Raw genomic sequence first — 17,141 nt, forward strand, 5'->3', positions numbered from 1 at the left:
CAAAGGTGCAGTGCCAATTCCTATATATGGTCCATCGCGGCACTGGCACAACTATCAATGCTTTTTGGAATCCTTGGAGGATCTCTACTATTCCATCGAGCCATTGGCCTACATACATCAATATGGAAATGGATATGTTTCATCTCAAAGTTACAAACCTTATGACTGCAGATGAAAAGTGGGATGCCAATCAGTTAGCCTTTTTTTTTAGTGTGGAGATGATGACCCAAATCTCCCATATTCCCGTTGCGCATGGAAATTGATCTAACCAGCTGTGCTGGAGTTCCAATAGAATCAGGTTGCCTTCATTGAGGGATATGTATCATATGTACTTAATAACATACAGTTTCAGTGGGTTTGGAAGCTGCATCAGGTGCCTATGAAGGTAACGCTTTCTCTCGTAGAAACAACTTTGGCTTAAACTGCCATGCAAAAGTATGTACATTGCATCACCCCAGCCAAGGTAGAGAAGAGAATCCATGTGGTTGGAGGACGACTCAGCTGCTGTAATCACTTGGATTTCTAATCCTTCAACTTGCAGGTCTGAAAACAATCCATCGCTGAAAGATATATATCTATGATTGGAAAGCCATGGCGAGCTCTTTCATGGCATCTCATACTAGAAGAGCTTGGTGGCAATGCATTTGGTGGAGATTTTGTTCTACAACGGGGAGATATTCTTTTTTTTTTTTTGTGGTAAAAACAATATTTATATTACTCTAACATCAGTACAACCTATATAGGGAGATATTCTCCACTCCTCACTGGTGCAAACTCTACAAGCAAATGCATCTGGAATGCATGGTTTCGGAAGATAGCTCTGTTTCGGACTCATCTTTCTGAATTTTGTTTCCTATATTTTATTTTTATACTCATGCAGAAATTATACCATATACTGCATGCATCATATTGCCATGAACATCGCTGACCATAATTGTTCATTTCTATAACGATGTAATTTGAGATATATGCTTGGTGAATGAGGTCATAAAAATGAGCAGGGTTGTAACGTTATAAAATGGCGGCGTAATCTAAATTCATGCTGTTGATTTGAAACATCGTTATTGTCCGTTCTAGAGACTGTTGACGCTTCTCGTTATTGTCTTTTCTAGAGACTATTGGCGCGTCTCCACTTGAGGGGAGATGTCCTCCCTCGGAATCTTCCAGGTCGTTAGCGGTGAACAGGATACGCGGTTGTAGCCAAACTCGTCGAAAACCGCATGACAAATTTCACCCAGAAACCTTTTGGGAGAAGGTTCCTTCGCACGCGTCAGCGCGTCTCGAAGAAACAATAGTTATTTAAGATAACGGTCGTTTAACGGGAAGAGGATAGGATTATTACATTTGAAATATATATCATATATTTAGAAAACGGTCATTATTTTGCCGCGAGCCAACGCTACCACAAAATGAAAACAGTAGCTCTTTATCATTTTAAAAAATGACAACTTTTAAAAAGCAAAAGTTAGGGGTGTGCATGAGCAAGGTCCAGCTGGATCTTGTTGTATTCTCAAATTATTCACCAACAATTTTTCTATACAATTTACTATAATTTAGAATCTCTCAGACATAAATGAGATAAGCATAGATATAATTGGAGCTAACTTTGTTCACAAATGCAAGCAACTCTAGCTCATCCATTTTATAATAATAAAAGATATAATTTATAATATATATAAAAACAGTATTTTCAAATTTTATAAATATGCTATTATATTTTTTCTATTTTTTCATTATTTTTCCACCTTCCTCATAATACATAACAATTTTTATTTTAAAAATAATTAAATAATATAATATAAATACAAGAAAAACCTCATTATTCTCTTTAAAAGTTATATATAATATAATATAAATTTTCAGATTTTTTTCCTAATAACAAAAGTAATCTTATATATCTATAATTTATAAATAATGACTTAACCAAAGAATGCTCAGACGACACCGTTATAACGCCGTTATGAAAAACTCTGGGAGAAGCGGACGGCGAAGCCACCGTCCCCAGCCAAGGAAACTGCACCGCGTGAGGCCTGGCCTTCTAGAGATTATCGCACGTGCGAGATGGCGGCCGGCAAACAGCTCATTCCCTTCAAGGAAAGTTCGACGCCATCGAAGACCGCGGCTCCCCACTCCCTCAGGCCTTTATATATACGCCGTTCCCCATCCCCTTCCCATAGAACAAGAAATCAGGGACCGTAGCATCTTAACCGATGATGATGGAACACCGAGAGCCGCAGCCCTACCTCACGCTGTCCCCCAGCTTCGGCGAGACCCAGGAGGAGATCGCCGCCGTCCTTCAGGATTCCATTCATCACGTCTCCGCCGCCGATCGCCCCGCGGAGGAGGTTGCCGACGATGACGACTCTAGCGACGATTTCGAGTTCACCTTCGCGGTAAGGGGCCCGGTGGGGGAGACCCCCATCACGGCCGACGAGATCTTCTCCAACGGCCGGATCCTTCCCGCCTACCCCGTCTTCGACCGCAACCTCCTCCTCTCCACCGTCGGCGAACCGGCGACGGACGTGGAGGAGGGGGTCCCCCTCCGGCAGCTCGTGATCGAGGACCGGAGCTCCTCGTCGTCCGCGTCGTCCGAGGCGGCGGGGGAGTATTGTGCGTGGTCGCCGCGGTCGGTGCCGCAGTCACCGGAGCGCTGCAAGAAGAGCGCCTCCACCGGGTCGCCCCGGCGGTGGCGGCTCCGGGACCTGATTTTGGGGCGGAGCCACAGCGACGGGAAGGAGAAGTTCGTGTTCATAGCAGCGCCGCCGCCATCAATGGATAAGACCACAAACCCTCACGCTGACGCTACGGCGGCGAACGCGGCGGCAAAGAAAGGGGGTCGGGCGGCGGAGTTGGATCTGGTCACCGCCCACCGGCTGTACTACGGGAAGGGGAAGGGGGAGAAGGCGAAAGGCGGGCGGCGGTCATTCTTACCTTACCGGCCGGTCGGATTATTCGCCAATGTGAACGGCTTCAGCAGGACACATCACCCCTTCTAAAATCTCTTTTTTTTTTGTAATTGTTTCGTTGGAAAATACAAAAATGCGACTCGGCTTGGGTGCTTTTTGTTCTTTTGGAAACTTGGCTGGCATCAACAAAATGGAAAAAAAAATTATTATTATTATTATTGCCAAAATAGATGATTCATATAATTTTAGTATGACTATACTTTTTAAAAAAATTAAAAAATAATAAATTTCGAAATGCTTTAGGCAATTTTTCCTCCAATCCACATAGCCTCACGAGTAAACGGCCACCTACGGAACTATCCAATTGGCAGCTCTATTTGTTATGCCCCGAAAAGAGATTGGCAATGATAATATTAATGTAATTACTGCAATGATAATATTAATGTAATTACTTTTTGACAAAAATATTGTTATACAGAAAATTAGAAATACTTTATATTAGCCATGGGGAAGAAAGCTCCTTGTTATTGCCATAATCATGTGAGGCACATGTGTCATGGGCCACCTCCATACAAAAAGAGCTACAATATGGCAGTTGGTGCATCACTGATGGCAATTTATTTTATTTCTTTATGCCAGAAACATATTGGTATTTTCTTTGTGTGTTTCTCTTCTTCATGGGAAGTGCTTCAAACTTGAATTATTGTTGAAATGAAACCAGAGCATCTCTGCTTGGTAAGAATAGATCTTTGGTTATAATAGAAGTTATGTATTTGAAGCTTCGATAAAAACACCAGAAAAAAGATCATTAAAGTTCTATCTCATGACGAAGGATATCTATTATTTCAGTTCCACCTATATGCTTTTGTTTTTTGTTTTATTTGTTCTTCCCCATTTCTTGATCAAACATGTTATCTTGCAAATAAAGTTCATAAAAAAATCAATGTTTGTTCATTTAGTTCTATTGTAGTATCATTTATTACTAGGCTCGTGTGGTGCAGTCTATAAGTGCACTATCAACTTAATGGGAAAAAAAAATTGCCAGCCATCATACATATGTTATATTTTTTAAAAATTTAATTATATATATGAAGTTACCGAACAACTTCTCTTTTCGAGTTTTCTCACAAGAGATTTGCTTCCGCTATCCCACAATGCCACTCCTAATTCAAACCATTTATGCAAGAACGGGTCAGAATTTACTTTCCAGTGTGAAATTGTGTTTGGGTATCAGCATGATGCTCGCCATCCTAGTCGTTGATGTTCTGGAAAGGTGGCACCGAACATGAATAGGAGCTTAATGACAAAGCCTACAGTTAGTTAAAATATGAAGACTTCTTCCCTTCCCTTCTTTGTCATCTAATCCAACTATTTATAATATCACCAACATCTTTGACGTAGGATTTATTCTCCCTTAGTTTTTGTGTCAATTTATTACTGGTCTCAAACCATGCACCAACTCCCAGGCCATTATCTTTAGTTTAATATGTAGGTTGAAATCTATCTGGTCCACTTTGACAATATCATAATTGAAAAGGAGAGGACACGTTCCAAGTCTCCAAGAACTTATTCCGCACATCAAGATACGTGCTCGATGAATAGAGGCTGTTGATTCGAACGGCATGGTGCGATATATGCAGTCTAAGAGAATGATGTCTTCCGCTAGTCACCAAAACATGTATTAAAAGCTAACAAGTAAGGGATGTATATGATGGTATTTAATTTGGACATCCTTCTTGCCATCTCCATCTTATCCTTAGCGTGAAGCCCAATCAAGGTTGTGTGACTTGACGCATAATTAATGTACCAAGTCAAGCTATTTCGACTTTTATAATCCAACAACAAATTAATCATTTAAAAGGTAGTGATTTAGGAGGCTATCTACCCGAAGATCTATTATTTTGGATATCGGCATGTACCATGGCACTTTCTATGGATACTTCCAAGCAAACAAAAGGTCCGGAGGCCTATCGTTGACCAGGTCAGATGAACACATCTACTATTAGGCAAAGTTCGCCAAACTGGTACCGAAACCCATATCGATTGATGCTCAATATGGTTTCGTACAAGTTCGGTACCACACTGACCTAACTAGCATGCCCATTTTTTTTTTAAGCTTTCAAGAATATTTAATTGATAATTACTATTTTTAAACGTTTTCAATAATTTTAAGTCTAATTTTATATTTTTTAATATTTTTTATTTTTTTAATATTTCTATGATCTCCGTTTAACCTATATGATGCATCTTATTGCTGTAAAATGATACAAATCATAAAATGAACAACATAAAATATCCTTAAATCAAGTAGTAACGTAAAAATTAAAAAATAATACAATTAATTACATAATTTTAAATTCAACATACATACCAATATCTAAAATTGGATTGAATGGTGATGCCTCTCGTAGATATCTGGATCATCAGCATAGGCAGGATGCACATCAGCCCAACGTTCATCCCATAAGTCTTCACTAAACTGACTGATTTCGGCTAGTTCCGGTCGGTTTGAACACTTATTGGCCGGTTCCGGTCGGCTCAGTAGAGGTTCCAGCCGGTATGGGGCCGGAACCGAATGTATTAGGCGAACCGACCTAGTTTCGCATTAGGGCAGTTGGGCCCGATTCGGTGGACCTTGCTACTGGATATTGATGTTGGAAAAGGAGAAGAAGTCTCCTGATTTCTTAGTAACAAATACGAGTGGTAACCAGTTCACTGAAAAAAAGAATACTTTGAGCATGACTTTTTGAATAACTTCAAAATGTTAAGATGAAAATCTAAAAGAACATGATTTCTGAGGGTTATTTGCAAGTGTGGTGGTTTGTTAATGATAAGATCAATTTTTGAATTAGATTGTAGGTGCTGATGTCTAGTTGAAAATTTAAATTAACATATGCCGCGCTCGTATGTCCGAACTTCTTTCACACGAGCCCACATGATGTCAAAGAGGCCATGGGTTAGATAACTTGAACATAAAATACCGCAGGTCCATCTATATCCACAGCTATCGACCACCAAACCCAAAGTAATGAGAAAAACCACATACATACATACATACATACACACAAACAGACATATACATACATACATGTACGTTGTATGTATACATGTATTCTAAGATAGAAAACCATATATGAGAGAAATGACTTTCTTCAACTAAACAGTATAATAAGTCTCGGCAAGTCCTACAGCTGTAAAGCTGAGTTTGTTTAATGGATCGAAAACTTGGTTATCCCTAACCTTATCTATGCCTCCAGATTCTTTTATCTCTAATTTAGGTATTAAGTACTGTTTGGTAGGGAATTGGAAGTCAAAATTTAAAAAGTGAGAAATGGTGGAGAAACGAAGAGAGAGAGGATGGTTCTCTCCCTTTTTGGTTGGAGTAGAATTATTTCACTTCCTAACAATCATTTTAACCCAGGATAAGACGATAAGTGGCGTTGACCTGGCTACTCTTTCGTCGGATTGCGGGATAGATCACCTCCGTTTTGGAGATATCCAGCGACCAAACAGGCCGTAAACAAATAATATTCATTTATTTGTTTATGATTTCTTAGGCCTAAATTGGAATAAGGAGAAGGAAAATGAGGATTAGTCGCAGTTATTCTTGATAGGTATATCTAGTTTTAGAATTTTCTTGGACGGAGTTGTTCTTGATAGGTATATCTTGCATCTTTCGCGCGAAAAAAAAAAAGGATTCAGCTTCCTTCTCGCGACTCCACCGTCGAAGCATCCACTGCACAGATCTCAACGCGATCCAAACTCAATCTTTCAGCAGCCTGCACACATCTCAAAGCGACCGGTGAAGAATCCAACGGCACATTCGTGCGAAGAAAGTTGAATCATCCTTTCGCGCAAAAGATACAGCAGCCCCGGTCCCCCGTTATCCTGAGTTTCTCCAAATGTCGGGGATAAGTGGTTCCGGGTCCAAAATAGTGTTTTCCCGCTCATACAAGGATAGGTAGGATAAGTACGGAATAAAGGCCCTTATCCAGTTTCCAAACCGGGCCCAAGTTTCTAGGTTCCTTCGTGCATACAATTGCCTTCATGTTGTTTAAATAACTTGCTATTAATCTCTCATGTAACTTAGTTGCCATGCCACGATAAGATTTGAAAGCTTGATTCCAATATCTCTTCCCTCCTGTTCGCAAGTAAGCTATAATTTCATCTAAGAATATTTTGGTTGCAGAAAAGAATGGTTGGTACTAGAGATCCGATATTAATACATCTATAGATTAATTAAATTTTATGACCATAGAATCAAAAATATTACTAAACGGATGATAAATTAAATTAATAATATGTTAATATAGTCATTTATTTTTCTTAAAATTTCGTGAGTGCTATATAAAATTTAAACAAATAGATATTCGAATACGGTTCAGATAGTTATCTATTCATATCCATATCTATTAACCATCTATATCCATATCTATTTTCCTTCGACGAGTATGAATACCATTGTGAATGTTAGTCAGATGCTCAAATCACTCCTCGTTGGTGTTGGTATGATAAAAGTCATTAAAACATGGTAAGATGCCAATTAAAACATGGTAAGCCTGTTTCTTGTCTACATAATTACAAACTGGGTTTGTCAACTTTTATCACAGCAGATTTTGGCATGCCAATAGGTCAGGGTCAGGCTTGGGCCAAGGCCAAGACCAACCCAAGGGCGACGATACGGGGCCGTGATCCAAGTTGGTATACTTTCTCTGACCCAGCCCAGGAACTACAGGCTTGTCAGGCTGGAAATCCAAGCCGGGCCTAGTTTTCTCGCGTGCTCAGGCTGCTCACAACTCTCGGAACTCTACACCCTCTATCGGCTGACACCATTTTGCTGTGTTTCTAAGCAGAGTCTCTCATGCTTTCAGAGAATCAAACCAACCATCCGATCATCTTACGAGTCCGCCTGGAAATGGGGTCGTTCGGTCTTCTTCTACGCTCCCTCAACCTACTCGTTTGTTAGCCATGGCGGACATGGCTGGGATCACTTTAATAGACTGCAATCTTTCCCTATGTTTCTTCTTTCCTCCCCACTGTGCCCAAAAGAGAGGGAGGAAAGAGAAACAAGGAAATGTATATAAAGCAACAAACTAATCTCGTTCTTCATTTTTTCAGCTGCAATATTACGATTTCATGGAACTTTTTTTCATTTTTTTTGTTCAACTGAACCCTGTCGATGCATAAAAAGATTGAGATAAATAAATTCCCCTTGCATCTTTTCTTGTTCCAATACATGATGGGTGCTTCATCATTTCATGCACTCTGGCAATGAAGATGACACCCAAGAACAAGTTGACAAGGGCCTATTATCTATCATGCACCTTAAGGGGTCCCATTCACCACAGCATTCTAGCTCATCTGGACTACTTATGCAGGAACAGGACTCAAGCCGGATGATGGTTGAAAACTAGCTGCAAACTTTCGAGCCCACAAGTCGTAATGTATGATCTCCTCAAGGGAAGGGTTTGCCACCAGGTCATTCCGATGAGCGTCGCATGTAAGCTCCACGACCTTGAAAATGTCCAGGTAGCCGATTCTGAAATACATGCAAATATCGTAAGATATATTCATCTATTTTAAGGAAAGAGATTACCTTCCATATTCACAGAGATAAAAGAATGAATATTCACTTTGCTGATAAATCAGCGACACGTCTGAAGCAAGAATGCACAAATTTCATGAAAATGCAATGCACAAAAAAGAAATAACAAGATTAAAGATGGAGAGCTGTATGAAAAACTTTCCTTCTTTGAAAGCCGTATGATGCAGCAGAATATAAATATTTCAATTTTAATATTTTAATATTAAATAAAAACCCTCGACATCAATCTCTTTACTGAATGTTAAGTTGTTAGCTAATAGTGTAACTTGTCAAATATTTATATCATTTGAGGGAAGTTGCATCGTTCTCTAAGTCTGATGGAAAAGTCTATACAGGAAGGAGAAGTATCAGCATATGCTGCAAGCAAGTCTAAAGTCTAGAAATCTGGCATAAGCTCTCTGTTGTTTAAAGCAAAAAACCGAACAACACAATGCAGCATTTTATAAGTTCAGAGGTATACAATCATGTGCAGTTATCATTAACCTTGACAACATGAAAACCAAACGTTTAAGTAGGAAATAACCACTAAGATAATAAAAGGCCCTAAATAAAAAAGAGAAGATTGCATACTGCTCACTGATGAACATCTCCACTGCCTTCTCATTAGCAGCACTAAGAACTCCTGTCATGGTGCCCCCAGCTCGCCCAGCTGCATAGGCAAGTTCCATGGATGGGTATTTCACATTATCGGGAGCCTTAAATGTCAATGAACCAAGCCTGCACCACGCATTTAAATGAGGTTTTGCTATGGTTAGTAATCAGAAGAGAATCACATTCAAGAACTTCAATTCATATAGTTGCCTACATGCTATCATCTGTAATAAACAATCCTTTTTTTTGTACCAAATACATTTCAGCAGCAATTTCAGACCCATGGTTATGTTATCAAAGAATGTGGTGATTATTTGCCATACAGTCCATCTATTGATAAAATTCACACTTCATTGTATGGAAAAGAACAGCTGTAATCTTTTGATTTGATGCATAGCAGCAAAATGATCTTCTTCTTCAATTTCAAGATTTCAGACAATTTTTCGCTCATTGTAAAGATCAATTTACCCAAATAATATGTCAAACTGCCACCAGCACGATTTAGTATATTTTATCTATCCAAGCCATATCTGCCTATTATTCTTTTTTCATCTCAGTAAGATGATGCAAAAGGCATAATTAGGTCAGTATAATATTATTTATAAAATACACCATAATATTATTTATAAAATACACTTAGAGTTGTTTTTGATATGTGAATGATAATACACAACTGTAAGCTCTGAAAACTAGTGCATGCGGATCATAGTAATTAGGAGAATAAGAGTTCCATACTTGCAAAGATCAAGTCGAGGCCATGTTTTCTCAGAGCAATAAATTCTCTCTGGCCAAGACATTGTATAAAGGATAGGTAGGCGCATATCAGGCCATCCCAACTGAGCCAAAACAGATGAATCCTGTGAAAACAACATAGAATAATTTAGGAATTCTTGATTCTAGACTGGACCTACAGTGTCTCCAAATAAACAAGTTTAAGCTCCAAATCAGTTTCAAATGAAACGATAAATGCAACTTTCATGCTGTCAAACATCGCTTGAAATATAATATCCAAAAGCAAGTCATAGCAATGAATTACAAGAGATTCACCTGTGTCTCAACCATAGAGTGAATGATGGACTGTGGATGAATCACAATCTCAATATTATCATACTCAGCCCCAAATAGATAGTGTGCTTCAATAACTTCTAACCCCTGTACAACAAAGAACTTGCTGGTAGCTGTAGGCCTCGAATAACTAGAGAAATAGACATTTATGATGCATCTTGCAAAGTCATCAAAAACATAATACCTTATTGAAAAGGGTAGCAGAATCCACAGTGATCTTTTTCCCCATATTCCAGTTTGGATGTTTCAAAGCATCTGCAACTTTCACCTCTTTTAACTTTTCAACTGGCAAATCCCTATCACAAGTACCATGTAAAAGTGTTTGTCTAAATTCCTGACTGTAAAATGGAGGCTACAGGAACATAACTGCAGGGAAGAACTTTTTTTTATTATTATTAGAGCTTGGCTAGTTACTTCTATTAAGGTGATGGCATTACATGAAAAGGATTATCATATTAAAACAAAAAGGGCACAGTTTAAATCATTTCCTCCTTTACTATAAGGGAGTAGCTTGTTCGGTAGCAAAAGACAGCCAGATCAAGAACTTATGCATAAAAAGGTAATTTATGTACTCAAAAATCCAAATTAGTCTGGTTTGCTTCATTGATTAAGCTCTTTTTTAGCTCTCTTTTTGCCTCTGAAGGAAGAACACTGATTAATAGCTAGAAAATAAATTCAAACAAAAATTTACTCAACAGCTAAGCTTTCAATGAAAATTTATGCAACAAAAATTTCAGATTCCTTATTACTCTCCATATCAAGATGCACATATGGTAGATAAAAAAAACATTAGATCTTAAATGCACCTGAACGCTCCTCCAGATGCGGTCAAAATTATGCGTCGAAGTGCACCCTCTGGCAAACCTTGAATACACTGGAGATAAACGAACATTTTCTAATCATCATTCTTCATCAACCAACTTGAGGAACGAACAGTTCTATATGAGCATGAAATCAGGTAAACAGAAATAGCATGAAGAGAATATTTTCATTTCAGAACAAAAAATGAACTGCAATCTGGAATTTACTTAGAAAAGTTCCACCGGCGACAAACCTAGATACCTGGAATATGGCAGAATGTTCTGAATCAGCAGGAAGTATTTTCACTTTATGCTTGTGTGCAAGTGGAAGCACAAAAGGACCACCTGCAATAAGAGTCTCTTTGTTCGCCAAGGCTATGTCAATTCCAGCCTCAATTGCAGCTACAGTAGGCTGACAACAAAAAAAGGATTTCGTTGGAAATGGATGTTTATCTACTATTACCATATTATCAGTAATCAAAATTATATTGACCACCATAATACCAGATATGAAAAAATGACTCAAAATAGTAAAACTAATGATGTCACAACAAGAATGCCACATTATCTTTTTTAATTATTTCTCTCAGCATAATTAGCAACTACAGATACACAATTAGCAGCTATCAACCATTGTTTTGGAAAGGCCTTCCCTAACTGAAGCCCGTGATGACATCCACAACTTTTAGTTCACTGCTACCATCCAGAAAGTAAAAGCACCATTATCTGGATATTGATGTAATGATTTATGCCAAAATCTTCCCTCCTACAACCCTTTCCTATACAACTGTCTATGCTGTTTTGATATAAATTTACCATGTCAAAACCTAAACCAAGAATAGAATCCTTCATATCAAACATATAGTTTACTGTAGTCTGAGACAAAAACTATCAAGAGTTATGCAGGAAGCTTGAGCCTTTACCTTTAAGCCTGCACATCCTACTATTCCTGTGACTACTGTAACAGCATCTGGGTGGCGAGCAACCTGAAAATCATATTCAAATATGTTACTTGATTAAATCATGCCATTACAAAAAGCAGAGGGATGCAGAATAATGCCTGACCTCTATAACACCTTGCTCCCCAGGAATAATTTCAGGTTTGTGTTCTGCATCAGCCAAAGCTTCTTTTAGTTCCCCAAACAATGACTCATTTCTTACAGAGACCAATTGAGGTTTGAATTGTTTAACCTGTTCAAAAAATAGAAAAGAAGAGCAGATATTTAAACTCACGAGACAATTTAGTAGTTCTCAAAATATACTTGCTTGTCACCATCTTTGGCGACTTTACTTGAGTAACTTCATGCATACCTGATCAGCTAAGAGCGTCACGTTAGAGCCAGCGGCAAGAGCAACAACCCTAAACTTATCTGGATTTTCAGCCACTATGTCCAATGTCTGAAAACATAATAAAAAATTAGAAGAAAATATATAACAGGATCTGGTGACCATAGTTTATAGAAGAGAAATAGATCGGATATCTGACTCTAGTTTGAGCAAGATGCACAGAAAAGTCATTAAGGCTCTTAATCGCAGCTACCATATTGGTCTGATGAGTTTGAGGTTTGGCCACTACGAATGGTAGATGTCACTAGGACATGATCCCAAACAACTCCACACATACACACGCACACACACAAAACAAAAAAAAAGAAAGCAAAAAAAAGGTCTCAAATTGGTGGTACAAGCACTTCATGCAAATTTTCAGACCTTCATTTGGTTGAATATGCATAAACATAAAACAAAGTGCTACATAGTAAATAAAAATGTACTGCATCTGTGCTGTATACCTGAGTTCCAATCGAACCAGTAGATCCAACAATTGAGATAGGCTTTGGACCGTCCCATGACTTTTGTCTTGATTCTGCAGCAGCTCGGCCAGGCCAGGCCGGCGGTGGAGCCTGCTGCATTAAGCAGCATGTTCTCCTTGATGAACCTGAACCCTTCCTTCTCAAAGGAAATCCCACTGAAAACACATCAAAGTATAGGCTTTAACTCCAAGATTTCTACAAGACAATTTTATATACTTAAATCGCTCAAACCTCAGAAGAAAACCCAGTAAATACTTGATTTTTCTCTTTTAAGTGTTTAAGAAAGCACTATTCAGCTAACAAAGGCAATAAAAATTGTTTTTTTTTTTTTTTCAAAACAAAACCTACAAAACTAAGCTGAGACGGAGAGAAGTACAGATGTGAGGAACTTTTTCGCAGAGCTAATCATTGCAAATCTAATTATTCGCTCGAAACTATCCGAATTCAGGTGGATCAATATATCCATCAGGACCAATCGCGAACAAAAAACATATTTTACTTCGATAAACTTAAAAAACAGACTATCTTTTTACACTCTTTTTACACTCTACACATATAATCCAACAAAATTTCCTTAGAAATCAATGAGAAAAGTTACGAAATATTCCAAAAATAAACAGATGCTCACCAAGAAACCAGATTACGAATGAAATTTAAAAGAAAAATTCGCAGATAATCCACCGGCGATAAAATACGACACTACCGCAGTTGAGCTAATCCTGTACTACAAAAGATATGAAACAGAAAACAAAACCGCTGGTTTTGGAAGAAAAAAACCTCAAAAATCTCACCTTTGAGCTGTTGGAAGGTTCCTCTTCTTGAATCCAAGAATGAGATCCCTCCAATCTCCGGGGGCAATGGAACTTTCAGCGCCATCACGACCGTCCTACTCCTCAGTTATCCGAACGGAGAGGGAGAGAGAGAGAGAGAGAGAGAGAGAGAGGGAGGGAGGGAGGTACAGAGAGGGATTGAGAGAGAGAGATGGAGGGAGGGAGAGAGAGGGAGAGAGGGAGGCTATATATTTCTTCTAAGGGAAAAATGGGAGTGGGAGGAGTATTTTAAGGGAGGGGGATAAGACGAAGACGGAATCCTGGAATCACATGGATGGAGCGGGGAGTTGGCATACCGGATCATACCCCCAGGCGGCCAAGTGTATAAATTAGTTAATTATTAAATGCCTATATTTTTATTTTTTAGTAATAAAAGATATAGCTAACATCTAATATTGGCTTGTACCAAGAAAAAAGAAATCTAATATTGGCGTAATGTAGGGAAAAACCATGATATTTAACATTTTCCACAAAAGGACGTTGGCTGACCAAAATTATTTTGGAAGTTGATCTTATGGTTGAGGGTGAGACATAAAAGGGGTTTATTTATTTCTTACAAAAATAATCATTGGAAAAGTGATTTGTCCCATGGCTCGGGAGGGTTAGACTGTGAAATGAGAATGAAAAAAAAGATGTCTGCCATTCCAGCCATTTGGTTGAGACGAGTTTTATTTCTATTTCGATTTCAGAAGAAATAAGAATGTCCTAATCCTCCAAAATTCAATCTTGACTCTTTTTAATATTCAAATTTCATTCAAATTCTAGTCACGGATCCAATACATATGGAAATATGACCGTTCCGATTTCCATTCAAATCGGTTTTAATTTTGAGTTTGATCGCAAACTAAACACATTCTAATTTCTATTAAATGCTTCACCGTGGACAATTTTAAGCCAGGTGGTATTGCCCTGTTTATTGGTGATGGACGTATGCAATGCACCTGAAAATTCATAAGAGCTTGTAACTATATATAAAAACATTAATGGTTTGGCCTTTCTTTTCTAATAAATGTGTTTTCTTTAGGTGGCATGATCTTATTTTTCATCAAACCAAAGATTATGACAAGTTGAAAACAATATACATACACACACGTGTATCTTCTTTGTCAAAATACTTCTTTGACCATAGAGCTTTAAGTATGCCCATTGGTTTTTTCCACATAAACAGATGTCAAGAGTCAGACTTTGAAGTTTGACTGTTCTATGTTTCGTGTTTTCCTCTAGTTAAATCACTTATTATTCAAATCAATCCTTCCAAGTAATACCGACTGACGATGCAGGAGAAAGTCGTTTCTTCACGTCTTCTCAATCTTCTACTATTGATTGTTCATAAACCCTAAACCCTAAACCCAACCCACGGATTAAAAAAAAAAAAAAACTATGATGGCTCGCCTCAAAGGCTCTCGTCAATTACGCCACACCAGCAATTTATCTATCTCACCTTCTCCTCTGCTTATGTAAGCTAGAAAATTTTTTTTTGTGCTAAAAAAAGAAAAAGAAAAGAGGAGGGTGAGGAGAACCTCGCCTGCATAGCAACCTCCACTGGGCCCCCTCCCCACTGGAGAATATTCGATACAGGCAGACAAGTTTTACTCATACTCTTTCCATCCGCGGGGAGCCCCACCAATGTGATAGCTCCTTCCGCGTATAAGTACGTCACACCATCACCATCTAAGTATCGGCGACTCCATCGGACAAATGAGGCGGAGAATATCGGTCTCCGCATTTAATCGGCGCCCGCCAGAAACAAAGCCTGGGAGGGCCCAAACTCGCACTAATTTGCGCACAAACAGACCCACCAAGTAAGAGCACCACCATCCATTATTTCTTCTGCTTCTTTTTATAAGCAAAACTTGTGGATATGAACATCAGGTCGTACATCTATGGCTGTAGGATGATGTTCACTTGCAGTGGCTGAAGCCTCAATAACTGTGGACGTGCAACACAAGCCCATATTTTCAATAACAAGAAGAAGAAAAACGAAAGCGAGTAAAACGTGATGCGTCCGAGATATTCCACACAGCAGAGTACAAAAATGTCTTGGTCCATGGACCATTATAGATGACTTATTAACATATCGAGATGCAGGCCTCTGGAATTCTGGCAAGTAGCCTCTTGCAAGGCATCGAGCATCCCATCTGCTTAGTTAACCAAATGAAAGAGACCAACTCGAAGAAGCAACATCGATGGAGAAATTATATCCCGCATGTGTCGTGCGGTCGTACATGCATTTCTATAATGATGCATCGAGACGAACGTTTGTGAATGAGATCCATCAACAGCGGCCATATGGTGCAGCATTGTAGGTAGGGCTGTAAATAGGTCGGGTCGATCCGTGCCCCGACCCGACCCGCATAAGAACCGACCGATGACCTGCGGGGCCCGGCCGGATCCTAAATTAATTGAACCTATTTTATTTTTTGGGTTGGACCGGGTCCACCCAATTTTGACTCTGATTCGGATCCGACCCGACTTTTTTTTTTAATATTTTATTATTATATAATAGAATTTTGAATATAAAAATACATAGATCTGGATCCAATTCGAATCCGACCTATTTGCAACCCTAAATTTGTAGGATATAAGACAAGTAGTAGCGTTACAACATGGCACACGTGAAACGTTCAAATTCGGACGCAGCCTCGTGGCCTTCATGGTCACTGCTCGGACTCCGTCAAACCACAAGTCACACTAGTACTCTCAGATTAGGACAGAAGCGCTCTCTCTCTCTCTCTCTCTCTCTCTCTCTCTGTTTTGTTTTTCCTTTTCCCATAACATTTCAACAAAATGGATGATTGTTTCTGAATAACTGATCGCAAAAGTACTCTAGTTTGGCATATTTCTCCACCTCCTAAATTTTTTTCCCTCATACACAAATATAAAGATGTGAAGTTATTATACATATAATCCAATTTCTTTCTAATATTTTGAATCTTTTCAGACAATTTTTTTTTTAAATGTTTGGCCGAAGTTTTTGCCCAAAGAATATTTTTTCCGTAGTTGAGCCCAAGATATTGGATTCAGGATACATTAGTTAATGCATGTGATAAGGTAGGGACGCTTCAACACTAAGACCCTTTTAACATTCCAAGTGCAATTTCACTAACATAATTATTATGGTGACATCTTTACCCTAGATTATCCTATTCCATGGCATTTCAGCTTTTTCCCTACTTCATTAGAAATGTATAGTTATATATGGACCATTTTTTTGACGAGCTACAATATGCTAACATGACATTTCATCTGACTTAGTGCCGTCGATACAACGATATCCAGCAAGTGTGTTAGCTTTCAGCAAACAAACCATAAATGGCATCAAAGCCCTAAATTCAACTTAAGGGTGCTTTATTTTATGCTCGATCCAGTGTTGTCTTGCCACTTCATCATTCAAGTTTGAGGCTAACTAATATTGGAAAATCAATTCATGACCGGTTCTGGTGCTAGAAGGGCTAATGTTTATTTTTTTGTAAAAAAAGTCAACTTGAATTCATGCTATCGTAAATTTTTTACCATTTCACCGAGCAAAGGTC

At 38.6% G+C, this 17,141-nt stretch overlaps 2 protein-coding genes across 2 annotated transcripts; one reads left to right on the forward strand and one right to left on the reverse strand.

Annotated features, from left to right (window-relative positions):
* The first annotated feature begins 2,119 nt into the window (after positions 1-2,119).
* LOC103701989 lies at positions 2,120-3,118 on the forward strand. Its single transcript, XM_008784242.4, has one exon. It carries the CDS (start codon positions 2,211-2,213, stop codon positions 2,994-2,996), a length of 786 nt encoding a protein of 261 aa, XP_008782464.2. The 5' UTR covers positions 2,120-2,210; the 3' UTR covers positions 2,997-3,118.
* A 4,968-nt stretch (positions 3,119-8,086) lies between these two features.
* On the reverse strand, positions 8,087-13,843 carry LOC103701988 (1-deoxy-D-xylulose 5-phosphate reductoisomerase, chloroplastic-like). The gene is made up of 12 exons (XM_039127058.1): positions 13,570-13,843; positions 12,758-12,933; positions 12,279-12,365; positions 12,033-12,158; positions 11,891-11,953; positions 11,230-11,379; positions 10,974-11,041; positions 10,352-10,463; positions 10,150-10,254; positions 9,838-9,959; positions 9,082-9,228; positions 8,087-8,445 (listed from the first exon to the last, which is right to left on the reverse strand). The coding sequence occupies exons 1-12, from the start codon at positions 13,652-13,654 to the stop codon at positions 8,277-8,279; spliced, it is 1,410 nt and encodes a 469-aa protein (XP_038982986.1). The 5' UTR covers positions 13,655-13,843; the 3' UTR covers positions 8,087-8,276.
* Between the last annotated feature and the right edge of the window lie 3,298 nt (positions 13,844-17,141).

The sequence above is a fragment of the Phoenix dactylifera genome, chromosome 6 (genome assembly GCF_009389715.1).
Source record: "Phoenix dactylifera cultivar Barhee BC4 chromosome 6, palm_55x_up_171113_PBpolish2nd_filt_p, whole genome shotgun sequence".
NCBI lineage: Eukaryota > Viridiplantae > Streptophyta > Magnoliopsida > Arecales > Arecaceae > Phoenix > Phoenix dactylifera.

Excerpts from the sequence above, each read along its gene's own strand:
- LOC103701989 (XM_008784242.4), top strand. The coding sequence starts at position 2,211 with ATGATGATGGAACACCGAGAGCCGCAGCCCTACCTCACGCTGTCCCCC.
- LOC103701988 (XM_039127058.1), bottom strand. The coding sequence starts at position 13,654 with ATGGCGCTGAAAGTTCCATTGCCCCCGGAGATTGGAGGGATCTCATTC. Across the intron at positions 10,255-10,351 it reads CTGCTACCCTTTTCAATAAG|GGGTTAGAAGTTATTGAAGC; the intron begins GTATTATGTTTT and ends TTTGTTGTACAG. Across the intron at positions 9,229-9,837 it reads CCTCGACTTGATCTTTGCAA|GCTTGGTTCATTGACATTTA; the intron begins GTATGGAACTCT and ends TGCGTGGTGCAG.